This window comes from Mirounga leonina, unplaced genomic scaffold (genome assembly GCF_011800145.1).
Source record: "Mirounga leonina isolate KUSES-001 unplaced genomic scaffold, KU_Mleo_1.0 Mir_150, whole genome shotgun sequence".
Taxonomy (NCBI): Eukaryota; Metazoa; Chordata; class Mammalia; order Carnivora; family Phocidae; genus Mirounga; species Mirounga leonina.
In genome coordinates, this window is record NW_023270374.1 from 23065282 (window position 1) to 23093128 (window position 27847).

At 44.0% G+C, this 27847-nt stretch overlaps 1 protein-coding gene across 2 annotated transcripts in view; it reads right to left on the minus strand.

Moving 5' to 3' along the window:
* Window positions 1-27268, minus strand: part of KIF3B (kinesin family member 3B) — a 40017-nt gene extending 12749 nt beyond the window's left edge. The window contains exons 1-5 of one of the 2 annotated variants that reach the window (XM_035006040.1): window positions 27178-27268; window positions 4965-6432; window positions 1435-1536; window positions 1099-1221; window positions 873-991 (exon numbers count right to left, since the gene is read on the minus strand). In XM_035006040.1, coding sequence (XP_034861931.1) covers window positions 873-991; window positions 1099-1221; window positions 1435-1536; window positions 4965-6368 — 1748 coding nt within the window. In that variant the 5' untranslated portion in view covers window positions 6369-6432; window positions 27178-27268. Of the gene's footprint in view, window positions 1-872; window positions 992-1098; window positions 1222-1434; window positions 1537-4964; window positions 6433-27177 lie in introns of those variants that run through there. The other variant, XM_035006041.1, reaches the window with a different exon arrangement.
* Window positions 27269-27847: the final 579 nt, after the last annotated feature.

The following is a 27847-nucleotide window of genomic DNA, read 5'->3' on the forward strand; positions in this document are numbered from 1 at the left end:
CTCAGGTCGTGATCCCAGGGTCCTGGGATCGAGCCCCGCATTGGGCTCCCTGCTCTGCGGGAAGCCTGCTTCTCCCTCTCCCACTCCCCCTGCCTGTGTTCCCTCTCTCGCTGACTCTGTCTGAAATGGATGAATAAAATCTTTAAAAAAATAAAAAAATAGGGGCGCCTGGGTGGCTCAGATGGTTAAGCGTCTGCCTTCGGCTCAGGTCATGATCCCAGCGTCCTGGGATCGAGCCCCGCATCGGGCTTCCTGCTCAGCGGGGAGCCTGCTTCTCCCTCTCCCTCTGCCTCTCTCCCTGCTCATGCTCTCTCTCTCTCTGTATCTCTGTGTCTCAAATGAATTAAAATAAATAAATAAATAAATAAATAAATAAATAAAAATAAATAGGTGGATTGTATGGTATGTAAATTATACCTCAGTAAAGCATGTTTTAAAACAGCATTATGATCATGTATGTAAGTATGCAGGAATGAGATAACATGACGTTAACATTACATGAGATTTTAGAATATTTCTATGAAAGATAAATGACAAAAGGTTGTTTATCAGTGAATCTGGGTGGTGGGCATTTGGATGTTCATTATACCATTCAGAAAATTCTAGTTAATAATAGATTCCCTCTTATCAATAGAGGCTGGAGCCTTTAAAAACTTCAAGCAGGTAGGGTGGAAGGAAATTTGGAGATCATCTGGTGAAGTCATTCACCTAACAGATGGGACCCAGAGACAGAAAGTGACTTTCTCAAGAATAAACAAAAAACAGACAAGGTGGGGAGTAGGCAGGGGCCCTGTCTTTAGAGACCTGTTTCTTACTCAACAAACAACCACCTGGCAAGCAGCTGGGGGTGCCATGAAAGGTCCAGAACTTACTTGAGTTTCAGCTCCCTTGTGAGCTCGTTCTGAGTCTGTTCCAGCTCCTGACGCTCCTTGATGTGCTCTTCTTGGAGGTCATGGATCTCTGCCTTCACCGCCTGAAGCTTGGAGAAGAGCTGGAACCGAGGGGAAAGGCAGGTGAGGAGGGGAGCCCTCCAAACAACAGAGTTCTTCCCTTCCCCCGAGTCTCAAGACACCTCTGCCTGGCCTCGTTCCTTTATACCTTCTTGAGTTTTTTGGTCTTGATGTCCACCTCTTGCTGCAATGAGCTGTACGTCTCTTTAAGTTCCAAGGTCTCCTCATCTCTGTTTTCCATCTGTTGCTGGATCTCTCTTTCTCGACGTTTCTGAGCAACATCACATAATTCATCAGCTTGCCTAGAGACAATGTCTATACAAGAATACAGAGCTGGGTGCTCCAGGCCAAAGTCTCCCACTAGGAAGGGGCTGAACACCTTGTTTTCATTCCCTCTGAAGAATCTAACACAAGAGATATTTGCTCTGTAGCTTTGGTGTACCTTATCCCACCGTGTTCTCCTCAAAAGGGAATGAAAAGTTACCTGCTCTGCAATTTCCTGCCGTTTCTGCTCCAGGATTTTCTGTTGTTCATTCGTATGATCTACTATATTTTTTCCTCCAACAAGCAGCTTACTCTCCATGGCCTGAGTGAGAAAAAAGTAGAATCCATCTCGTGAATGATCTCCCTCAGAACATATCTCCTCATAGGGAAGTCTGTAAAACATAATGAGCTCAGGACTCAGCCAAAGGAGTGAACTCTGGGGGAAAATAGACTGTGCACAGCAGTGTCCTTACCATCACCAGGGTGGGGCTGAGGTGGCCCCACTGGGGCTTTACCTTAGAAACACTGAAGATAGAGCTGCCCCAGCCATATAGGAATTTCAGCTCTCTTAAAAAAATTTTTTTTGTTTTGTTTTGTTTGTATGTACAAAGTATTGACCCTACTTAAAACATATTGAGTACCTCCATGTGCTAGGTACTAGGAATGCAACTGAATATGAACCACAAAGCTGAAGACTCCACTGTGGCCCACAGACAAATAAGCAGGCTCTTACGCTACGGAGTCAGCCACCATTGTAAGGAAAAGACAGAGAAATAATGGGAGAGGCATACAGGAGGGGAGGATTCAGGCTTTTGGAGGGAATCAAGGAAAGCTTCCTGTCTCCAGAGTGCTGAAATAAAAAAGAAATGCAGCAGTGCCTGGGTGGCTCAGCAGGTTAAGCGTTCGATTTATGATGTCGGTGCAGGTCATGATCTCAGGGTCGTGAGACTGAGCCCCGCATCAGGCTCAGCGCTGAGTGTGCAGTCTACTTGAGATTCTCTCTCTCCTTCTCCCTCCGCCCCTCCCCCTGCTCAAACTCCTGCTCTCTCTCAAATAAATAAATAAATAAAATCTTAAAAGAAAAAAATATCGTGTGTGAGAGGGTAGGATAGGAAGTGGTGATACATGAAGGTGGCAAAGGAATCAGGGGTCAGTTCAAAAAACATCAAAGCCCTGTTAAGGGAAACTAAAGTTGATCTGAGAACTGCAGGAATCGCACTGACTGTTCTTTGAGCATAAGGGTACACAGTCAGATTTGTGTTTTAGAAACATTCTTCACCCACCACAGGAAGGATGACTGGACAAGGGCAGGCCAGGCAGAAGGAGACCAGCCAGGAGGTTGTTTTGAGGATTCAGGCCTGGGCTAAGGGCAGTAATGGCGGGGCAGAGCAAAGTGGATGGGTCCAAGAGATCCGATCCGATGGCGCAGGATTCAGAGGCCTTGGGACTGACTGGACGGTAAGGGAGAAGGAGGCATGGCTAGCAGGGCTCTGGCTTGACTGCAAAAAGGAAGGCAGGAAAAAAAAAAAAAAGAAAGAAAAGAAAAGGAAGGCAGGAACAGGTTCTGGGTGGCCATGGCCATCCCTGGAAATGTCCAGTAGGCAGAAACTATCAGACTTGAATGTTAGGAGACAGCTCTGGGCTGGCTATAATAGATGGGACACCTTGAGCATTTAGATGGTGGCTAAAGCCATGGGAATGATTTGCACCTGAAAAGCACAGAATCCAAAAACTCCACAACCTTGCTTTTAAGAAACTTATGAACATTAATAGTAGCCCTCTGCTGCCATCTTTCAGTGAGCCCTTAGGCCCATTTCCTCTTCTCTCAAAATGAAGTGGTTGGACTGGATTACTAACCACCCTTCCCGCCCCCGCCCCCCCCCACTCCTTCCAGCTGTAAAATACTTTTGTCCTATGATTTTACAGCATCCAGAGATTTTGAGAGACAGAAGTAATATCATTCTCCCATAAACAAAACTTCTAAGAGATTCAGTGACCTTGACGTAATACTGAGTCTTGCCACACCTGGCCTCTGAGAGTTGCCCAAATAATCCAGGTTGTTTAGAGAGTCTAGGTGTTCCTGGGCTTGAATAATAGATGTGATCCTAAAAACCAGCATGCACATCAAACAGGGGCACACTCTGTTACACTTTAAGTGCAGGAATATGGAGGGGTGAAGTGGCGTCTGACGTTCAGGAATCCCAGAGTAAGCCCCTCCCTGAAACAAAGTGACGTCCTAACTGTGTTGTATAGGACACCATTTTTACATCAGGTCTTGAACACTCTGGAACAGACCCCTGCCTCTGAAGTAAAACAGAACCCAGCTCTGTGAAAGGGCTACCATGAAGCCAGAGATAAAGCACAGCTTCATACAGTGGGGAAAGCGGAGGCGAGAAAGCGAAATTAATAAACAAGGATACATTTGAGCATCGAAATCAGTTTTCATAAATTCACTAAGAAAAAACCCAACACCTCAGAGCCGTTCTGGCTGGTGGGCAGGGGTCCGATTGCCAGGGCTAGCCCTGTCCTCTCCTCCGCCAGTAAAGGCCTATGGCAGCCCAGAGTCCAGGTACCTGATGGAATAGTACACTGGCACCAGAAAGAAAATACATAGGAGTCTCCATGCTCTAGAATGCTAGTCAGCTACTGACTCACAGGGGTTGGAGGTTGAGGGAGGGGGCTGACTACAAGAGAGCATTTGTGGGCAATGGAACTATTCTGTATGTCATATGGTCGGGGCACTGCATATTAAAACCACAATGAGGGGCACCTGGGTGGCTCAGTCGGTTAGGCATCCGACTCTTGATCTCAGCTCAGGTCTTGATCTCAGGGTCATAAGTTCAAGCCCCGAGTTGGGCTCCACGCTAAACATGGAGCCTACTTAAAAACAAACAAACAAACAAAAAAATCCCACAATGAGATACCATTTTATATACATCAGATATATGATAATTAAATCGGATAGTCATAAGTGCTGGTAAGGACGAGGAGCAACCAGAGTTCATATGTGCGGGTAGAAGCTTCACTTCATATGGCCACCTCCAAAAACAACTTGTTATTATCTAGTAAAATTGGGGCTGCACATACCCGAGGACCTAATGGCGCCAGGTAAGAAATTCTTGCTCATCCGTGTTCTCCTGGAGCCAAGTACAAAAATGTACATAGCAAAAAATGGAAGCAACCCACTATCAGGAGAATGGAATACCACTCACTTCTCAGAGCAGTAATGAAGAATGAACCACAGCTACAAGCATCAACCTAGACAAATCCCATTACATAAGACTGGGCAAGTAAAAGCAAATTGCAGCAGTGGGATTCCATTTATATAAAGGTAGAAAATTATGTGGAACTATCTTTTTTTAGAGGTATATACTTATATGAGAAAACTGTGAAGAAAAGTCAGGAAACAATAAATGCCAAATTCAAAACAAGGGCTAGCTCTGGGGGAGGGAGACACAAAGCTTGTAAAGATATGGATTATGTTCTATTTCTCACACTGGCTGTGGGGCCCTTGGGTGTCCGTTTTATTGCTGCTTTTCATACCTGCACATATGTAATAATTATTCTTCCTACGAGTTCAATATAAACTTGAAGAAATGGTTTTTATTTCAATTCAACAAATGTTTACTGGACACTGGATCCATGGGGCTGTTGGGAATGTAAAACTGAAAGGGACATCATCCATCATATCATTTTTTGGATAAAATGGAAAGCACTGAGAGAACAAAGGCCCAAGGAAGGTTGTGGTACCTTGATTTTGGCGCCCAGCATCTCAGCAGCGTCCTTCTCCCGCCGCAGGTCCTCCATCTTCTTCTCTTTCTCCTTCAGCAACCTCATCTTCTCCTCTGCAACCAAGCTGTGGTCCTCTACAATGGCCCGCTTCTCAATCTCCAGTTTTTCTTGCTGTTCCCGCCAGTAATCATCCTTATCATCCCCTTCCTCCTCACCCTCTTCTCCCTCCTCCTCCTCCTCCTCCCCGCCCCCACCACTGCCACCACCTTCCCTCCGCTTCTCTCGCCTCTTCCTCCTGCCAATGGACCGTTTTTCCAGCTGGGCCTTGAGCCGAGCAATCTCTTCCTGGAATTCTCGAAGGAGGGCATCTTTAGGGTCCTCGTTGACCCTTGGCTTGTTCTTAATGTTTTTGGCACGGTTGGCATATCTCAGAGTGGTCAGAGTCTCTTCTACATTGTATGAGGCAGGTCCCACGTTGGCTACCATCACAGTTTTAGCATTGCCACCAAGAGAATCTTGGAGGAGCCTGGTCAGCTTTGAGTCCCGATATGGAATGTGAGTGCTTTTGCCGTCCACCAGGGCAGAGATGACATTACCTAAGGCTGAAAGGGACAGGTTGATCTTGGTAGCCTCCTTCAGTCTTTCTCCTTGTGCACCGGTCTTGGCTTGCCGTTCGCTGCCAGCAAGATCCACAAGGTTCAATTTCCCTACACGGATATGGTTTTCTCCATCAAGGCCCACCTCACTGCACTCAATGGTGATTACAAAAATTGCATGAGAGCGTGAGCTGTGCTCGTTCATGTTGGTAGCGCCGACAGAGCGGTTCTGGTTCCCCACGTTCATCACATGCTCTATCTCCTTCACGCTCTTGGTGACAAAAGAAGACAGGTCTTTCACGTACACGCCAGTGTCAGGCCTCTCTTTGAGCTCTAGCCTTTTGGTCTGATCCTTTGAGAGCAGATCTCGAATCTCCTCCTGGTAGATCTCCAAGTAAGAAGCCCTGACCAGGTACTGTTGATTCTGGGATCGAGAGATATGGGTGAAGATGTGGTCAAATGAGTTAGGGATGACCCCTCTTTTCTCAGGATCACCACGGACTCCTTCCATCGTGTAGGTTTTCCCAGTCCCGGTTTGTCCATAGGCAAAAATTGTCCCATTGAAACCCTGCAAGACAGAGTCCACGAGCGGTCGGAATGTCTCATCATAGAGTTCAAACTGCTTGGCATTCCAGTCATAGACTGCATCAAAGGTGAAGGTCTTGGGCATTTCATGGGCCACTCCTTTGGGGTTCTTCACTGACACCTGCCCCAGCTTCACGTCCACATCCACCACCTTATCATATGAAGCAGCCTTTTCCTTGCCATTCATGGGCCGACAGCGAACCACCACCCTGACTGACTCTGAGCTTTTTAACTTTGACATGATGAACTCTGACTGGGTCAACCTTGAGGGCTGTGAATCCAAAATGTCTCAGGATGCTAAGGTCCTAGAAAAAAAGCAAAAGTAAATAAGGACAGTACAGTTGTCACTGAAGGCTGCTCAATAGCACCTGACACACCCATGTCACCTTCATCTGGCTAACCTTCTGATGGCTACATTAAATAACTGTAATGCACGCTATATACCTCTTCATAGGATCTTAACGAGCTTCAGTGGGAACAGTACAACCTTTAGTCCCCCAGTAGTGTGAACGAGCCTGTCTTCCCTTTGACTGATACTTTATCTTATACTCCAGGTTGCAGCAGCTAGAAACCTTTTAAAAGCCTGGATAATCTTCTGTCCTGTTGAACTACTAAAACCTCTGCAGAGAGCAATTTGGAACTATCTATCAATACCTTTCGACGTAGCAGTTGTATTTCTAAGAACTTATCCCACAGATACAAGGATATTCGTTGTGGCATCATTTGTGGTAGCAACAGACTGAGGAGGATGATGGAATAAATTAAATATATATGTAATGACACATATATAGCAGTTACTGAAAAGAACATGCTAATCTAAATGTAACTCCATACTGAGATGCAGTGCTAAGTGAAAAAAGTAGATGAGAAACCGTGTGTATAGTACAGTTAACACGGTGTGTAAGCAGGTGGATATATGCACTCATGTTTATGTTTGATATGCAAAACAATATTCTTAGAAGTATGCATATCAAAGTGGTAACAGTGGCAGCCTCAGCAGGGGAACTGTGGGCCTAGAGGACTCTCAGGTCAAGAGAGAGAGAAAAAACTTCACTTCATGCTCATCTGTACTGTTTGAATTTCCTATCTTGTGCCAATAATACTCTTCCATTCTAAAATCATAAACTATGGCTTATGCAAAATGTATGCAAATAAATGAGGATGTGGTGTAATACATTACATAGAAAGCACTTATTCAACCAACAGATTGAATACAATTTGAATGCAAATAAAAAAATAGGTGTTAAAATTTTTTTTTAAATAGAAGCACCTGGGTGGTGCAGTAGGTTAAGTGACTGACTCTTGGGTTCAGCTCAGGTTGTGATCTCAGGGTCGTGAGATCAAGCCTCACGTGGGGCTCCATGCTCAGCACGGAGTCTGCTTGAGACTCTCTCTCTTCTCCCTCTGCCCCTCCCCGCCTCTAAAATAAACAAATAAATCTTAAAAAAAAAAATTTTTTTTTAAGTAAAAACAAAAAAGAGAACTTCATTTGGTGCCAGAAAACTCAGGGAGCAGAAGAAAGGATGATTAAATGGGTCCTTTGGGAAGGGGTAGCAAGCAAGCAGATCAGAGTGAAGAAGTACATACAAGGACCCCAAATTCCTAAAAACCTCAATGTGGGGTGGTTTTGGCTTTTCTTTTAAGTAGGTGATTCTCCTGCTTCTTGATTCAGTGACCTCTTCAGTGATAGGTCCCTGTCCCTCACATGTTCTCCAGCCACCCAGGTCCCTGCCCACAAAACAAGTATTACTAGATTTTTAATCTTCCTGAGCTAGTTTATACATAGCAAGCAAATATGTAATAATACATACTTACCCCCTCTTTTTTAACGCAAGCATAGAATGTTATACACAGTAATAACACAGTGTCCTGCACCTTGCTTTTCCTCACTAAACCACATATCTTGGCATTTGTTCCCTCAATAAATATACAGCTGCCTTATTCTTTATGACAGCAGGAAAATATCCCACTGCATGGAAGCGTCATAATTTATTTAACCACAATCCCAGCACTTAAGCTGTTTCTGATATTTTACTGTGAAAAAACTAGGTCCACATCCTTTCACGTGTGGGAAAGTGTATCTGTAAGATAAATTTCTAAAAACATACTGCTGGCTCACAGGATATATGCATATGTAATTTTAACAGACACTTAGGACAGTGCTAACAATTTCTTTTTAGTTGTGAGGGTGACCTATTCCCTGCCAACAAAGGAGCGGGAGAACGTGAGGCAGTGATGGGCCAGTCTATGGCTTATGGACTGGACGTTAATAAATATAGAGTCAATATGTTCTCCCATTAAGCTTTTATAAAAAATTCTGCTGCTGCTAAGTACATGGAAACATGAAAAGTTATTTCTTATACTTTCTAGTCGTTACATGTAATAAAATAATGTCTAGAATGAAGAGCTAGAAGGCCTCTAACCCATTTTCTATAAAATTGGTAAAACAGGGATAATTCTCCTTCTTTATGGATGATTGTGAGACTAAGGGGTACTTACAAAGGTGGAAGTACGTTATGAACTAACATAAAGCTGGATTAAAATAAACTGATGCAGATTCATCCAAAACCCTCATCAAAGGGTCATTCCAGAGATTACTGGTGAGCCCTAACTTTTATACTCTTGTTCAGTTTGTAGTCGTTACCCTAAAAAAAAAAATCAGATTAAACTAATCAGTGTTCAATTAGTAGTGAAGCTCAAGGGGTACCTGGGTGGCTCAGTCGGTGAAGCTTCTGCCTTCAACTCAGGTCATGATCCCAGGGTCCTGGGATTGAGCCTCGCATCAGGCTCCCTGCTCAGCCTGCTTCTGCCTCTCCCTCTACTGCTCCGCCTACTTGTGCTCATTCACTCTCTCTCTCTCTCAAATAAATAAATAAAATCTTAAAAAAAAGTGAAGCTCAACCCATTTAAGGAAAACCATGTAAAAGACAGTCCCTCCCTCATTCCCCACCTTCTATATGCTACTACAGTTTTGCCTAATGAGAAGAAAGAACTAGATGTTAGAATGGCCAGTCTGCTTACTGCATCTCCCTTTCTCTTCCCAAGGCAATGGCCCCCAAGCTACCACTGCAGCCGTTACCGGTGCGGGTCTCTACCTCCATGTCGGCAGAGACCTGCAAAAGCTGTCCAGGTGCCAAGCTCAAACCCCCGCCCCCTGAGCCTCCTGTGGGGAGGCCTCTGCTGCAGCTCGTGGGATGGTTTACACAAGGTCCTAGACTCGGAGTAAGAAACGTAAGGGGTGGGGGTGGGGAGGCGCCTGGCTGGCTCAGCCAGTGAAGCCTGCAACTCTCTTGATCTCGGGGTCATGAGTTCGAGCCCCACATTGGATGATTACTTAAATAAAACTTAAAAAAAAACCCACAACAACAACAACGTGGGGGGTTAAGTGGAGAATGCGTCAGTGGAGAGACCAATTTTTCTGCATTGCATATCCCTGAAGGGGCAGAGCCGTCCAGCTTTTACCTATCAAACAATGTGGCCCCAAGCTTGTTTAAAAAAAAAAAAAAGCCTGCATCAAGGGTGACCTTGATGTTCAGCTGCTTGTGTTAGAGCACCGTCTATTTTTTGAGCGCTCCAAAACAATAAAAACAAAGGAATGATAATGGCCTACAATGTTTGAAATGTTTTAAAAAGAAGGAATTCCCAAAGCCTGCATCCCCTTAATTAAATCTCAACTCAGAACACAGAACACCATTTCTTTTCAGAACCCACTGAGCTCGACTGAACTAGTCATGTATTATTGACGTAGTACTTCAGGAAGATGGGCTAATTTAATTTCCTGCCACCACGGCTTAAAAACTTGCTCTGGATCCTCCTCAAAGGAGAGGGTTTTCTTGGAAGGATGCCCTGACACTCTTTCTTTACTTTATTACCTTCCTTACTCTCCTTCTAGCCGGTCTAATTACAGTGATAAATCTTTAAAGGAACTCACAGCATTGCCAGGAAAGAAGCAACCACAGGTCAGCAGCTCGTCACCTTCATCCTGAATACCTTTTCTGTTAGAACTTGTCATTCTAACATTAACAACCACAGTTTGAATGGCCACTACACATGAAAAACTGAGTTTCTCCCCCAACTTCACTTCTTTTGTCCACTGAGGAAGTCAGTTACACATTTCTCACGGCAATGACTCTCTTCCAGATCGTTCTCCAGCTCTTCTATTTGGATTAATGCACCCTCACCTTTGCTAGCTGTCATGGAGTCTTACCTCAAATTCTAGAACTAGGTGTGGATTGGATTCTCACTACGGGCTTCCTATAGAGATTCTAGGACAGAGGTCACACACTGGTCACATTCTACCTGAAGCATTTTATTTGGACCATGTTATTTGTTAAAAAAAAAAAAAAAAAAAGCCTCAGCAATTCCACTTCTATGTATGTGTATGTCCTAGTGAAAAACCTTTGCACATGTACACGAGGAGACATGGACAGGGATGCTTCCTGCAGCATGTTAAAATAGAAAAATGGGAAACAACCTACACATCTATTTTCAGGGGAACTGAAAAAAAAAATATATATATATATATATAATATAGACACCATACTATTCAGTAGGTAAAAGGAATGCATTAGAGCAGGGGTCAGCAAACTATAGCCCATGGGCCAAATCTAGCCCACAACCTGTTTTTGTAAATAAAATTTTATTGGAACACAGCCGTACCCCCTTGTTTACATATTATGTATGGCTGCATTAGCTATAGAATAGCAGGGTTGAGTAGCTGTAACAGAGACAGGCTGGCTCACAAAACCTAAAATATTTACTGCCTGATCTTTTACAGAAAAAGTCTGCCAACCCCGAATCAGACTTATATATATTTACATGGATAAATAAACAAGTTGAGTGAAAGAGCAAGTGCAGAGCGATAATTATGATTAAAAATTTATAAAACAATATGGTGCTCATGGAGTTGCATTTATTTATATGTAAGTAGTAAAAAATGGGATAGAAAGATACACAACAACTTATAATAGCAGCTGCCCAAATTGGGCAGGGTGAGAGGTAGAGAATGGGATTAAAACTGGGAAGGATATTTCAATTTTATCTGTAATACTTTATCATTTCTCTTAAAAAAAAAAAAAAGGCAGGGAGGGGCACTGGGCTGGCTCAGTTGGTGGAGTGAGCAACTCTTGATCTCAGGGGTTGTGAGTTAGAGCCCCACATTGGGAGTTAAGTATACTTAAACAAAACAAAACAAAACAAAAATGGGAAATGAGGCTTGAGGAAAATAAGAGAAAATGTTAGCTGTAAATCCTGATTGTTTCTCATATTATTCTCTGAATGTTTAAAATCTTCTCAAAAAAAACCCCCCAAAACCACCAATTTCACATTTAAAAAAAAAAACAGGTCTTCTGCTTCTCTTGAAGAATGAGAGTATCTGACAGCCCCTGGCCTGTGCCCTAACTGGCAGCAATGGGAGCTGAGAAAGCTGCCCCTTTGGAGGACCTGACCTCTCCAATCCTCCCCAACCCCGCTCCCTACTGTCTCACTCCCAGCATCCTTTGCCCATTTGTACTTCCTGCCTGGCTCCTATAGGCATCTCTGTCTATAATCAAATTCACGTACACATGATCTGATTAGAAAGGCCTGCCATGCTAGCCCATCTTTTTAAACGACACTTACCAACGTTCTGTAATAACATGGAAAATGTTTATCATAAATGAAAAAGCAGTTTACAAAACTGAATGCATGCAATCACAATTATATAAGACACATCAAAACATCAACAGTGGTCCACTTTGGGTGATGGGACTAGAGGTGATTTCCCCTGCTTCCTCAACATTCCTATATTTTCCAAATATACTTTAATGAGTATGTGGTATCTTCAAATGGGAAAAAAATAAAGGTCTGGCAATTTACCAGAAACAGGCCTGTAAGGAGGAGCAATCTGCAGGCACACAGAGTGCACACTAATGCATCTTTAATCAATGCATTCCAACGCAGTGTCTTCTGAGATCAGACCAGGCAACCCCTGCCAACTGCCTGGCCTGGAGTTCAAGGACTCAGAGTATCTGGAAGACAGCTGAAGCCACAGATCACATGGGCTATCCGAAAAAACATGCAACTCTCAGGCAAGAAGATAAAGCAACTCCCTATTAAGCAGCCCAAAACAACTGTCCGTGCAAGTTTCTCTCAGGGGAAGCGGCTGCTTCTACTATGTATCCACCTCAACACCATCAACACCACTCTCTCACAACCACTGCTAAGTGTTTTGAAGTACCAGGGCTCCTTGTTTGCAATCCCTGAACCACCCCAAGAGAGCAAGTCCAATTCTGGGCCTCTGGTTCTCATAATGGCCAGTGATCACAATGGGAGTTACACAATTTTCAAAACAGGATTATTCAGCTCCTGTTGAAAAATAACATCACTGCCCTGCAGAACTTGTATTTATTTATTTTTTTAAGATTTTATTTATTTATTTGACAGAGAGAGACACAGTGAGAGAGGGAACACAAGCAGGAGAAAGGGAGAAGCAGGCTTCCCGTGGGGCAGGGAGCTCGATGTGGGGCTCGATCCCAGGACCCCAGGACCATGACCTGAGCCGAAGGCAGACGCTTAACAACTGAGCCACCCAGGCGCCCCGCTGCAGAACTTTTAAAAGGACACTGGATTTGTGTTGAGGGAACAGTTCTATATCTGCTTATAGATGCATAAAATATATTTGAAGGGATATTCATGAGTCAGAAAACAACACTGGTTGCCTGTAGGGAAAGAGCTGTATGATGAGAGCCAAGAGTAGGAGGGAGACTTTGCATGTCTGCCCTTTAGATCTCTTGAGTTTTAAATCGTGGAAGTATATTGTGTGGTCAGAAAAATAAAATTAAGGGAAAAGGAGATGGAGAATTTTTGTGAAATTGATTAGTAAACTAATATCCAGGTGTTAAAACTCATTCTTTTCCTGCTTTTCATCTATCTAGTTTCACTGGCCACCATGAATATAAGGTAATAAAAATGTTTTGGGATGCCTGGCTGGCTCAGTTGGTGGAGCGTGCAACTCTTGGTCTCAGGGTGGTGAGTCTGAGCCCCACGCTGGGTGTAGAGATTACTTATAAAAATAAATAAATAACTATTTTTCTAAAAAAAAGGAAAAAATGTTTTAATTGATGAACAAAGGGCCCTAGGAGTAAAAGTACTTATCTCAACTTTCTGGTGAAGTGTCATAAAAGAGCTTATCTCAACTTTCTGGTGAAGAGTCATAAAAGAGCTTCCATGAGGTCTGCGACAACCTGTCTAAAGTATTTAATGACAGTGCGGTAATGGCATCTTTAACATTCTAATGTCATTGTAGCTTGTCATGTAGCTTCAGCCCTAAAGGCATTTAGTGCAAAGATGTCAAAATACCAGACTAATAAAATATAGTTTGTTGTTATTACAGGCAATGTTTATAGCCAGATAGTTGTATGAACTATCTAAAAACTTTTAAACTGTTCCTTACAGTACATATGAGAGCCACAGCTTCTCAAACTGGCATCGAGTAATCAAGAGTTGAGTAATCAATATCTTGAATCAATCAATCATTTCCTTGAAATGTAATACTCAAAATGTTATAATCCCTTGAAACAGCAACTCCATTTCTTGGAATTATTTTAAGGATATTATTTAAGGGCATCAGTAACTGAATATATGTGCAAGATGTACATGTTTATAATTATTACAGTACCACCTCTGACCACCTAAATGCTCATCAGTAAAGGACTGGTTATAACACATGTCTATAATAGGAAATTATGCAGTCATTAAAATGGCAATACCCCTCCAGGTATTTACTTATAGGAAGATGTTCATGACATTTTGCTGATGCAGGCTACCAAACAGAAGAGTTATTATGATGTGATTTATGTTTACATGTGTATGTGCACATGTGCAGAGAAAGATGTGAGGGAAACAGTATAAAGTCATGGTTAAAAGCATGAGCTTTAGTGCTCGACAGGGTTTGAATTTCTGCACAGCCACTTAGCTACAAAACCTTGAGAAAGTTACGTAAGTCATAGTTTCTTCCATAAAATGCAGTTAATAACACCTACCTTAAAGAACTGTTCTATGGATTACATAAAGTAATAAATGTTCAATGCTTAGCTTAGTGCAAGATGTGTAATGAACACTCAGGGAATGCAAGCAACATTGATCTCGGGAGTGAGCTTGCAAGTGATTTTTTTTTGCTTTCTTTGGCCTTTTCAATAGGTGCATATGTTTTGTTTCTTATAATCAAGTGGGAGGATGGCAATAAAGCTATTTCTTCTTTGGGGGAAAAAAGTCTAGCACCTTGATTTCAGGTTAAGTGTCTTACGAAGACAGGCTACTTATCTGGGAAGAAACCTACAAAGGTCACATACAAGAAACGTGAACAAATAAATTCCTGCCCTGAATTCAAATCGGCGCCAGGCATGCCCTATCATTTGATAACCCAAACAGGCAAACAAAGAAAGCATTTATCTAGGGGGAAAAAGAGGGAAAGAAATCCTTTTTTTTTTTTTGTATCCAATTGTGAAGCATTCATAAAACACATTCATAAAAATATATTCAAATCTAGAGGATACTTCTCATTAGAATCAGTGTGGATCTGGGGTTTTGTTGTATTCGATAGTCACAACTCATAGCTTATCAAGAGTTTAATGTAGGGGCACCTGGGTGGTTCAGTTGGTTAAGCATCTGCCTTTGGCTCAGGTCATGATCCCAGGGTCCTGGGATCGAGCCCCGCATCGGGCTCCTTGCTCAGCAGGGAGCCTGCTTCTCCCTCTCCCACTCCCCTTGCTTGTGTTCCCTCTCTCGCTGTCTCTCTCTCTCTGTCAAATAAATAAATAAAATCTTAAAAAAAAGAGATTAAAAAAAAAAAGTTTAATGTATATTCCTCTTCTAATCCTCAAAATCACCTTAGGAGGCATAGGTATTAGCCTTATTTTAAAAATAAGAATGGGAGGTTCAGAGAAATTAATTTGCTCAAGGTCTCTCAGCAATTAAGTGGAACAGTCAGGATTCAAAACTAGGTTTATCTTATTTAAAGATCTACATATGAACTTATTCTGAACACACACACATATGTATATGTACATGTATGTATCAATATATGCATAGATTAAAACAATTCAAGTTATATAGGTTAAGTATACAGTAAACAAGTAATCCTCCTCCTACCCCTTGGGGAGATAGGCAGTGCATATGCAAGCATTAATGTATCTGTATTGCTCTCCCACCTTTCTTTCTTTTTTTTTTAAACTCAAGCGTAAGTACACTATGTACATTCTCCATCTTACTTTATAGATCTTTGAGGCAATTTCTGCACCATCTCCCCTTTTAAACAGCTGCCCAGATGTCATGGTGTGGTTGCTTTATAACATATTTGATGGGGCACCTGACTGGCTGAGTCAGTAGAGCATGCAAGTCTTGACCTCAGGGTCATGAGTTCTAACTCCACAGTGGGTATAGAGTTCACTTAAAAAAATAAAATAAGATAAACTTATAAGTATTTGATTATTCAACTACTGAGGGATCTTCTCATGGTTTCTGGTCTTTTGCTACTGCAAACAATGTGGCAGTGAATATCCTGAGCATACACCTGTAACTACAGGTAGGAGTAAGGAGCAGGATCCATTCCTAGAGGTGTAAAAGCTATACATGTTCCTTTTTTGACAGAGGGGGCCGTCTTACACCACCTCCCCCGCCCCCGCTGTCTCACTAATCCCCCCACCACTAGTGCACCCTGTTGCCCACTCCAGCCCAACATACAGAACTTACGCTCTCAACCACCATGAGGCTACAAAGCGGGAAGAGCCTTCCTGCCAGGAACTTCTCATTGCATGTACTAATCCAGGAAAGAAACAAAGTTGTTTCCCTGCTAAAAATGTATACTCTGTTGATTTAAAACACTTAAATCAACCAAATACAACATTTGGCTCTTGATTGGGGCCCTTTTTGGATCTCAATTCATACGAATCAACTTATAAAATGTATGAGACAATCAAGGACATTTGAACACTGGATATTAGATGATGTTGAAGAATTATTACTTTTTTTTAGGTGTGAAAATGGTGTTCTTTAAATAAAGTTCTTACTTTTAGGCATACACACAAAAGTGTTTTCAGATAAAGTTATGTGCTGTCTGGGATCACAATAAACCAGAGTGGGGCGGGGTGGATGGGAGGTTATTGGTAGAACAAAAGTGCCATGTGCTGATAACTGCTGGAGGTGGGTAATAGGTTTATGCTTCATTGTACTATTCTATTTTTATGTACGGTTGGAATTTTCCAAAATGAAAAAAAAAATGCCTTCTGACCAATGGCTTTTCTTTTTTTTTTTCTTTTTTTTCTACTTTGAAGAAATTCTTAATTGTGGGGGTGCCTAGGTGGCTCAGTCAGTTAAGTATCTGCCTTCAGCTCAGGTCATGATCCCAGGGTCCTGGAATCAAGCCCTGGGTCAAGGTCCCCGCTCAGTGGGAGGCCTGCTTCTTCCTTTCCCTCTGCCTGCCGCTCCCCCTGCTTATGTGCTCTCTCTCTGTCAAATAAATAAATAAAATCTTAAAAAAAAAAAAAAAAAAGAAAGAAAAGAAATTTTTAATTGTGGTAAAAAAAAAAAAACCACTTACATAAAATGTACCCTCTTAACCATTTTTTTTTTTTTTAAGATTTTATTTATTTATTTGTCAGAGAGACAGAACACAAGCAGGGGGAGAGGCAGGCAGAGGGAGAAGCAGGCTCCCCGCCGAGCAGGGAGCCCGATGTGGGACTCGATCCCAGGACCCTGGGATCATGACCTGAGCCGAAGGCAGCCGCTTAACCGACTGAGCCATCCAGGTGTCCCCCTCTTAATCATTTTTAAGTGTACGCAGTTCAGTAGGTGTCAATTACATCCACATTGTTGTGTAACAAATCTCTAGAACTTTTTCATCTTGCCAAACTGAAACTCTATACCTATCAAACAAAAACTCCCCATTTTCCCCTTTCCCCAGCCCCTGGAAACCACCACTCCACCTCCGTGTTGTAGCATGTGACAAGATCGCCTTGTTTTTTAAGGCTAAATAATATCCTATTGTGCGGTATACGCCACATTTTTTTAATCCACTGATCCGTCCATGGACATTTGGACTACTTCCACCTCCTGGCTATTCTGAATAATGCTGCAGTGAACATGGGTGTGCTCAATGACTTTTTTTTTTTTTAAGATTTGTTTATTTATTTGAGAGTGTGGTGCACAAGCAGAGGGAGGGGGAGAGGGAGAGAGCAAATGTCAAACAGACCAGGACCCCCAAGATCGCGATCTGAGCTGAAATTAAGAGTTGGACGCTTGGGCGCCTGGGTGGCTCAGTTGGTTAAGCGACTGCCTTCGGCTCAGGTCATGATCCTGGAGTCCCGGAATCGAGTCCCGCATCGGGCTCCCTGCTCAGCGGGGGGTCTGCTTCTCCCTCTGCCCTCTTCCCTCTCATGCTCTCTGTCTCTCATTCTCTCTCAAATAAATAAATAAAATCTTTAAAAAAAAAAAAAAAGAGTCGGACGCTTAACCGATGGAGCCACCCAGGCGCCCCTCAATGACTTTTCATTTTAATCAGACTGCCTTTCAGCTGGGTAGAGAGCCACAGCAAAAATCTACACTTAAAAGAGGTTAGTGGCCTGGAATAAGGAGAGAGAGATTCAGGCACACCTGAGATTGAAACCCAGTCCTACCATCCTAGCTCTGGGGCTCCGCACAGGTTCCTTCACCGCTTGCAGCCTATCCGCTGTCTGTAAAATGGGAAGACCACCAATACCCTGCCTGCTGCTTGGGGCTGTGTGAGGATCAGAGACAAGCATTACAGTGCCTGGCCCGCAGGAGGTGCTTCTGCCCTGACCCAATTTAGAGGACAAAAGTCCTGAGACGGCGAGAGGGAAGTAACATGGCACACCAAGTTAATAAGTGGCAAAATACACAGAAACCAGGTCTACCTGACTCCAAAGTACATGGTCTTTTTTCCACACCAGCCCGAGATATCAGTCATCGGGTCGTCTCTTCACATTTTTTACCATTTCCAGGCATCACCTGTACTATTATTTACTCAAGGTTTTTCCTTAAGTCTACTTTCTTTTAACCCCAATTTTTTTCCCCCAAGATTTTATTTATTCATTTGAGACACAGAGATACACAGAGAGAGAGAGCATGAGCAGGGGGGAGGCAAAGGGAGAGGGAGAAGGGGCTCCCGACTGAGCAGAGAGCCCGATGTGGGGCTTGATCCCAGGACCCTGGGATCATGAACTGAGCCAAAGGCAGACGCTTAACCATCTGAGCCACCCAGGCGCCGCTAACCCAAATTTATTTTTTAAAAGAAACTTTACTGACATGAATAGAAAATCAGTATCACTTGCTGTAAATAGAAAGTAACTATGAAAATAAATACAAGGACACACAACAATGTTACTCAATTCTAGCTAGATTCTGCAGCTTCCCTAAGGGCTGAGGTCTGATCTCTCTTGGTTAGAAAGCCAGATTAGCAAGTGTTAAGAAACAGACAGGAACCAAACAAATATTCTTCTAGATATACTTAGAAGAAGAAACAAATGAGCTTAAAAGGGAATAATTCTCCGCGCACCTGGGTGGGTGCAGTCGGTTAAACATCCATCCGACCCGGTTTTGCCTCAGGTCATGATCTCAGGGTCCTGAGATTGAGCCCTCCTTGGGCTCCGTGCTCCATGCCTGCTCCGTGCCGAGCGTGGAATCGGCTTAGAGTTTCTCTCTCCCTCTCCCTCTGCCCCTCCCTCCCCTCAAATAAATAAATAAATCTTTAAAAAAGGAGGGGGGGAATAACGCTCACCATGCCATCCAATGTAATTTAGGATGTTGTATGAGTGCCACCGAAAATCTTCTCCTGTTCCACCTACTTTAACTCTGCAGAATCTAACCCCATCTAGATCCCCCAAATCAGACTTCCATTTTATCAAAATTTCTGGTAATTCGTGTGTACATTAATGTTGGAGAGGCTCTTGCCTACATGTGCTACCTCTATAGTAAACAGTTCCCAAAGTCGATGAAGCAGAATTTCCTATAAATTACAGGATTTACTGCAGTAATATGACGAGGGAAATACTTTTTAAAAAACCCTCTCCAAAAGTCCACCAGTACTGTCATGGTTCACTGTCCAGTTCCACAATGGTATGCGTGCTCTCAAAGCTCACACAGTGCACAAACCTGACAATGTATGTAGAGCATTTCTGGTTAATGTCACCAACCAACAGCCTGTTCAGGGAATGGAGGGTTGAAACAGGCCCATGTTCTGGGTCTTAAACATTGGGAATTCTGTATCAAAAAGAAAAGTGGATTAAGGAGAAGCAGCAAAGAAGGCTGAGAAAAATTATTCAAAAATCCTTATGGTATGTGTCAATAAAGCTGGAGTCTTAAAAAATTATTTTAGAAGCTCCTAATAAAATTTTAAGAAGGAAATGTACACTTCTCCTTTAGAACTTTTTCAAGTTCTAACTTTCCCCAAAGCATTGATTTAGAATTGTTCTCTTATGAGGCTGAGAGAGAAGCAGAGATGTTCATTAGAGCACTATACGTGATTATAAAAAGCTGGAAACAAATGCCCAATGCTGGGGAGAGTTTACTATAAACATGAAACAGGATGACGAAATGTTAAATGAACATTTCCAAATGGAAAATGAAAAGTCTGCTTTGAGTACATTTATCTAAAAATATACCTGCAAGTAGCCAAGTGTGCTGAAATTGAGATAGGATACCATTTTCACAGGTAATCCCTCCCCACCAAATTGTAATAATGTCTGCTTTTGCAACTTTATTTAGACACTGCCTTGTTAAAAACATTATTGAAGGAGGCTGCCTTTATAATTAAAATTTTTTAACAATTAAATCATCTTGTTTAAAGAAATTGTCAGAAATGCAGACAAAGGTTTATGCAAAGACAATCAAGATGTTCTCTGTAGCATTATTTATAATATTTAATATTGAAACTAGCCTAAATGACAACAATAGGGGAAACAGGTAACAACTGTACATCGAGGAGAAAAAATATATTTAGGATATATTTGCCTTTGGATAGTAAAATGTTACAGTGATTAGTTCTGGGTGGTAGGATTTAAAGTGAATCTTTTAAAGCATTTTTTAAAGATTTTATTTTTAAGTGATCTCCATACCCAACATGGGGCTCAAACTCACAACCCCAAGATCAAGAGTCACACGCTCCACTGACTGAGCCAGCCAGGCGCCCCAAAGTGAATCTTATTTAATTTTTTTTTTTTAAGATTTTATTTATTTATTTGACAGAGAGAGAGACAGTGAGAGAGGGAACACAAGAAGGGGGAGTGAGAGAGGAAGAAGCAGGCTTCCCACAGAGCAGAGAGCCGATGCGGGGCTCGATCTCAGGACCCTGGGATCATGACCTGAGCTGAAGGCTTAACGACTGAGCCACCCAGGCACCCCTCTTATTTAATCTTTTCAGGACTTTCCTCATTTTTCCTCAACAGAAATTCATTATTTTTATAATGAGGAAAAAAATTCTATTAAAAAATGCTGGGAAATACATAAATAATTAATTTAAAATGCTGGCAATTGAAGAAATAAGGAAGGAAAAACATGATATATTTCTTAGGCTAGAATCTGACTCGTTACTGCAGATCTTGCAAAACCAGTAACTATTTCCACCAAGAACTATCTTCTTGCGGTTATCTTAAGTAACCCAAACTGATATTTCATCTCACATGAATGGAATCTTTTGTGATTTACTAGCTAGATTTTTTTGCTTAGGTTATTGAAATGTGTTATAAAGTAATGATTACTGCAATCCACTATACTGCTGGAAACCATGCTATGAGCTTTTAGTTTCTATTTACTTCATTCCCACACAAAAGCCCCAAAGCAAGCAGTTCCTGGAACCACTGCTGAAGGTGATATGAAGGACCCCAGAGTAGGTAAGAGCATGTCATGTCTCAACTCCCAATAATCTCCTACAATTTCTAGTTCCCTTGGACCCGCTTCCATTTATACACTGTGTTCAAATATGACAAAATGCAAGTGCTGCAAATATCCTGCCAAAAACTTTAAAAATAAAACCACACCCACCACAATTATCACTGGGTGCTCTCTAATGCAAACCCTGATTTAAATAAATCAGCACACTAAAGATAGATCTGCCTGTGTGTGAAGAGCTCAACGCCTGCAGTGTGACAGTGAGGAGACACAATGTGTCACCATGACTAATTGAGCCTTAAACATGAACATGCCAAGGGCGCCTGGGTGGCTCAGTTGGTTAAGCGACTGCCTTCGGCTCAGGTCATGATCTGGAGTCCCGGGATCGAGTCCCGCATCGGGCTCCCTGCTCGGCAGGGAGTCTGCTTCTCCCTCTGACCTTCCCCCCTCTCATGTGCTCTCTCTCTCTCTCTCTTTCAAATAAATGAATAAATAAAATATTAAAAAAAAAAAAAGAACATGCCAAGCTGCAGTGCAGATGTGTGACGCTGATAAGATGAGCTGATTGCAATCAATGATCTCTGGCTGCCAAGAAATACGCTTGAAAAGCCCCACCCTAGAAGGTCTGGGTGAAAGCCCAGCATGAAGTCACCAAGGAAGAAGAAAATACCACTCGACTCCACACTCAGTCTTCCAGGCAGGGCTGGAAGAGCCTTAGAAGGCTGTCCCAGGTCCTTATTTTGTGTATACAGAAACTGAGGGCCAGAGAGGTTGAGTTACTTGCCCCAGATCACACAGCAAGTGGCAGAATTGCTACTAAAATTCTTGCCCCAACCGCCCAGATCCTACCTCTTTTCACACCAGAATTTCCTGTGATGGCACACCCCGACCAAGAAATCTTTCTAAGACTCTGGGGAGATCAGGAGATGTTGAAAGGAAAATAATGAGCTCACGGGGCAGAGAGGGAAAACTGAGGCACCACAAAATCCTTCGCAGGCAGTCAGTGGGTGGTATGGGACTTGGGCTGCCCTCTTCTCAGCCATACAGATGTTATCACCTCCATCAAGAAACAGTGTAGGGCCGAATGACTCAGTACAAGCTCACAGTTCCCACCCAAGTCAGCTGTTTTGGCCTTGAGTGTTGGACTGCTAAGAAGTGTGAGAGGTGGCTTATCTTATAAATTGGGTATCTGTGTACTGACTATCAGTCAAGTGATTGACATCCAGGTTCAGTTAAAATAGCTCAAGGGTTTTTACCCTGATTTCCTCAAACATTCTTTGAAGTCACTTTTTCATCAGCATTTGACATTGGTTACCCAGGAACAGAAGAGAAGGGCTCTCAACAACACAGCAGGGATATATTGCCCGCCTGAAAGATGAATGAGCTCAGTGGTAGAAGGCGCAATGGCCTCAGACTCAGCAGGTCTGGGGAAGTTATTTTACTTTGGTGTGCCTCTACTTTCCCCTTCTGGAAAGTGGGATTCATAACAGTACCCATGTTCGGGGTTGCCTTGAGGACTAAATGAGACAACCTGTCTCAAGTATTTAATGACAGTGCTTGGCTCAAAAAACGGTAGCTATTCCTACTACTTTTATTATCATTATCATGGGCAAGGCCTAGTTTTGCCACTTACTACCAAATGAGTGCACCTGAAGCTTTAGCTTGCACAGGACACACTGGGGGGTCTTGGTAAAATGCAGCCTGGTGTATTACATCTAGGCCCAGATTTCAAACAAGCTTCCAGGGGACATGGGTATTCTGTCACACAAAACACACTCTGAGCAGCAAGGATCTACCTAACCCAGCACCTAGCAGGTTCCTAACACTATGGACAAAAACAAATGACCTCTTAGCATCTCAATGCCTCATCTGTAAACTGAGGACAGTACATATTCCACGTGATCTCCACTGACAGGCATTAGTAAAAAAGAATTCATAGGAAAGAGCATTCTGAACTGCTCTATAAGTGGAGGTGGTGGGATTATCATCTTACTATTCCTAGTATGGAACTTACAACATTGTAAAGCCTAAATTTTACAAGAGCAATTATTAGCATATTATGAAAAAAAGGCTTGAATTCTCTTGCTCAGAAGAGATACTCCATTTAAGGATCCTCTAGGAATTCTGGCAGAACACAACAGCTTTTCAAGGGATCCCCAAATCAAAAGCCCTGAAACTTTAGAAATATCATTTGATGGCCAAGGAAAGAACCACTTTGGTAGGGAAATTGTGGCCACGTGAGGCACCGACAGTGAGCTTCACTAGTAATGATTCCATTCTCTCTCCCAGAGCTGGCCAGCCTCCTTCCAGCCTTCATCGGCCAAGATCTCGAGTCAGGACATCAACGCCAACAGCCTGAGACAGATGGGCACTGCCCTGGCAAAGCCCACGCCTGCCACTCCACAAACTGGCCAAAAGCCAGAGTGTAAGAAAAGCAGGGCTTGTGGATGTCCAAGGTGGGGACTTCAATGAGACGCATCTGGCTGTCCTCCTGCAGCATAAGCTGGGATCTCTTCCCCAAGGACTACAAGGTATGATGTTTGTACCTCTGCCCCTCCAGCAAGTTCAGAGTAAGCCATTGCTAATTCTTCCTCACAGGGCACCTTACCAAAAAATTCTTTTATCATTTTAGCAGCAGATGGCACCACCAACATCTACCTAACTGCTCAGGCCAAAAACCCAGGAGTCATCCTTGATTCCTTCGGCTCTTCTCCCAACCACCATCCTGCTGGTTCTGCCTCCAAAACACATCCCCAATTCACCCTCTTGTACTCATCTCCACTGCTACCCCTCTAGCAGGCCACCATCACCTCTCTACTGGCCTCCTAACTACCCTTCTGGCTGCCATGCTTATCCCCCTTAAAATTCATTGGTCACACAGAGGCCAAAGTGATTTAAAAAATAAAAAACAGGTTAAGTGTCTGCCTTCCGCTCAGATCAGATCCCAGGGTCCTGGGACCAAGTTGCTTTAGGCTCCCTGCTCAGCGGGGAGTCTGCTTCTCCCTTTCCCGCTGCCCCTCCCCTCGGCTCATGCTCTCTCTCGCTCTCACACTCTCTCAAATAAATAAAAATCTTAAAAACAAAAAACAAAAAATAAACTATTATCACTCCCCTTCTTAAAGCCTTCAATGGCTTCCCACGCTTTTAAAATCAAATCACAGTTACTCTAGCCTACAAGCCCTGTATGATCTGAGACCTCACCCCTCCCCATCAGTCCACCTCTCTATTCTCCCTCTCCTTTCACCTCCAACTCACCTGCTCCAGCCACTCTGAGCCTTCTTTCAGTTCCCAGAACTTACCAAGTTTGTTCCCTCAGAGCCTTCACCCTTGCGGTTCCTTCGGCCACATTTCCAAATGGCTGGCCCCTTCCGGCAGCAAATCTCAGCAAAATGTCATCACCTTAGGGGTGCCTGGTGGTTCAGTGAGTTAAGCGTCTGACTCTTGATTTTGGCTCAGGTCATGATCTCAGGATCCTGGGATCAAGCCCCATGTCAGGCTCCGCGCTCAGTGGGGAGTCGGCTTGGAAATTCTCTCTCCCTCTGACCCTCCCCCTCTTCTGCGCGCTCTCTCTAAATTAAATAAATAAAAATCTTAAAAAAAAAAAGTCACCCCCTTAGAGAGGACTTCTCTGACCATCCAATCAAAGTAGCAGCACCCCAATCCCCATAAGAAGTTACTCTGACATCATTGTTTTAGTGTTTTCACAGTCCTTATTTCTATCCAAATTACCTGTTCATTTATTGGTTTATTTCTCTGTTGCTGCCACTGGAATGTAAACTGCATGAAAGCAAGGACCTCATCTACCTCTGAACCATCATATCTCCAGGCTGGAACAGGGCCTGACACATATGAGATGCTCAGCAAATGTGGCATGAATAAAACTGAGGCAGCATAGAGCAAGAGCACTGAACTTGGAGCTGGAAGACCCAATGACCAGGTGAAATGGGCAACTTACTAGCAGCACAGCTTCTCTTACCTCACATCCCTTGACTGCAAAATGGGGATCTTAAATCTGCACCTTATCTTCCTCGTAGGGCTACTAATAATACCAAATGAGTGAAGGCACACTTAAACACTTTTGTAAATCACTAGGCACCGTACAGAGAGCATGTATTATTAACCAGCGCAAGAGAAGGCTCTTTCTCAGGGACCCACACATCAGTTGTCAAACTGAAACTTCTAACTCAAGCACCCAACAGAAGCCTAGGGACACAAAAGAAGAGATGTGAACCAGCAGCTTTATCCTGCAATAGGGGTAAACACAAGATAGGAATTCATTTAAAGAGTCAAATCATGGGGTGCCTGGGTGGCTCAGTCATTAAGCGTCTGCCTTCAGCTCAGGTCATGATCCCAAAGTCCTGGGATTGAGCCCCGCATCGGGCTCCCTGCTCCGCGGGAAGCCTGCTTCTCCCTCTCACACGCCCCTTGCTTGTGTTCCCTCTCTCGCTGTCTCTCTCTCTGTCAAATAAATAAATAAAATCTTAAAAAAAAAAAAAAAGTCAAATCATCTCCAAAGCCAGTAATACGCAAATTAAGTTTGGAGGCTCTTGAAATATATGGCGTGGGGACTGATTTCCAAATCTTCTGTTGTGCTTGGCACAGAGGAATTTAGTGCACAAGCTTTGAACCCAGACAGCCCGACTCCATAGCTTGCAATCAGAATTGCACAACAGCACTGAAAGGGCCTTCAGATGTCATTTAGCCCTCTTCTTTCGTTTTAAAGAGGAGGTGACTGAGGGACAGAGAAGCCCCCTTTTAAATATGCCAGGTCTTTTTTGAAGTCCACACTTCAGATGGTATCTATTTAAATGAAGCTTTATATAAGATCTTATTTCCTTGCCACTGGAGAAAAAAGGCTCTAGCCATAGCAGTTAGAAGAAACAAGAATACCCGGTGGCTTTGTAACAGCTATTGTTGAGAAAGCAGAGACATCAGGGTACAGGGGAGAAAATACAGGATTTACCTGGCAATGTGTCCAGCTCTACCATTTTATAGAGATAAGATTCTTAGGCAAGTCATTTGCTTTTCTGAGCCTCGGTCTCCTCGTCTGTGAAATGGGGATAACATCACCACCTACCTGGCAAAGTCTACATGAAGATTAAGTGAGATAATGTACCGAAAAGTGCTTCTTAATCACATACTTGAAAATAGTGATTAAGCTTTAAGCACTTTCCAAAAGACATAAGACATACCCTTTGGCTCTGGAAGGGTCAACAAAGCCCACGTATTTGAAAATGAGACCATAACCTCAGTCATCTACATGAACTTGACCTCAGGGTTTCCACCACCAGGGCTACTTGTGCCGGTCCACATCACTTCCCCTGCTCCCAGCAGCACAGAGAAGGAAAACTGGGGGCGGTGGGATGTCAACAGCGAAAGGATACACATATGAGCTGGTGCTCTGCACACTTAAATCCCACCAGTCCTAAAGTCATCTCCTGGAAGCCTCGCCCAAACCACCCTATATGCCTCATAATAGCTTGTTGGACACTTACTATGTGCCAAGCTACCTGACATACCCTGTTTCATTGGCTTTCCGCAGTGGTTCATTAACTCATTTTACAGATAAAGAAAAGGCGGCTCAGAGATTAACTTGCCCAAGACAAGGCCACACAATTACTAAATGGAGATGCAGAGTCTCCAACTCAGACACTCTCGACTTGAAACTGGACTCTCGGTCCCCATGTCAGGGTGCCCTAAGAATTCTCCCTCTCCCCATTTAGGACACTTTCAACGTACACACCTCATCATCTTAACTACTCCGAGCAGCAAGTGTTAGGAGATCCTTGAACAGTCAACTGAAGCCTGACAGGGGAAGGGACTTGCCCAAGGTCACGCGGTGAGCCTGGGGCAGCGGCGGGGTTCGGACCCCAGGCTCTCGCTTCCCTGCCTCTCTCCAGAGCTGGGTGCCTGACCACCGCCGCAGACCCCTCCGGATGGACCCCGACCCTTCGCGGCCAGGTCTGACGGGCGGGCCGCACCTCCGCCCGAAGGACGAGGGGCGAGGCCGCCCGGACCGCTGGAGGATGCCCGGGAGGCAGGGCAGAGGATGCTCCCGCTCGCGAAGCAGCAGAGCCAGGCGGCGGCGCCCGCGCGGGCCTCCGGGCACATCGCGGGCGGCGGACAGGATGGGCCTGCCCCGCGGGAGCCCCGGCCCCTCCCCGACTCACCTGCGGCGCGAGCCGACAGCTGGCGGCGGCGGCGGCGGCGGCGGCGGCGGCGGCGGGGGCGGGGGCGGCGGCAAGCCCCGGGCTCAGCCATTCCCCGCTGCCCCGGATGGGGAGAGACGGCGGCCGCTCACTTCCTTAGCAACCCGGCTCAGCGACCCACTTCCTTAGCAACCGGTGTCAATTTCAATAACTTTATTGGAACACGATCGGTGAACAGGGAAGCCCGCGGAGCGGAGCCTTGCCCGGCACGGTACTGGCGCTTAGTAGGTCCCCAACGCGCCTCAGTCCTTTCACCTACCCAAGCGGTGTGAGGCGAGCGCGTCGTGGCCTGCCCCCATCTGCCAGGCTCTCGTGCCTCAGTTTCCCCCTCTGTAAAATGGAACTCACTGCCTTGGTCGCGCCACGTGATTTCAGCCGCCGTTTGACCTTTCCTAATAAAGCGCTTTCACATTACCTGACGTAGGTCCCGAACTGCTACTGAGACTGCTCCCGTTTAGGGCCAAAAAATTTAGGAATTATTCCTGTCTCTTCCTTCTCTTTCACCCCCCCCCCCCAGTCACTATATCTCTTAATCTACCTCTCAAATATTTCTCCCGTCTCTCCACATTTCTCCATCTTCAGTGCCACCATACCAGGCCAGGCCGGTCTCCCCTCACCTCTAGATTGCCTG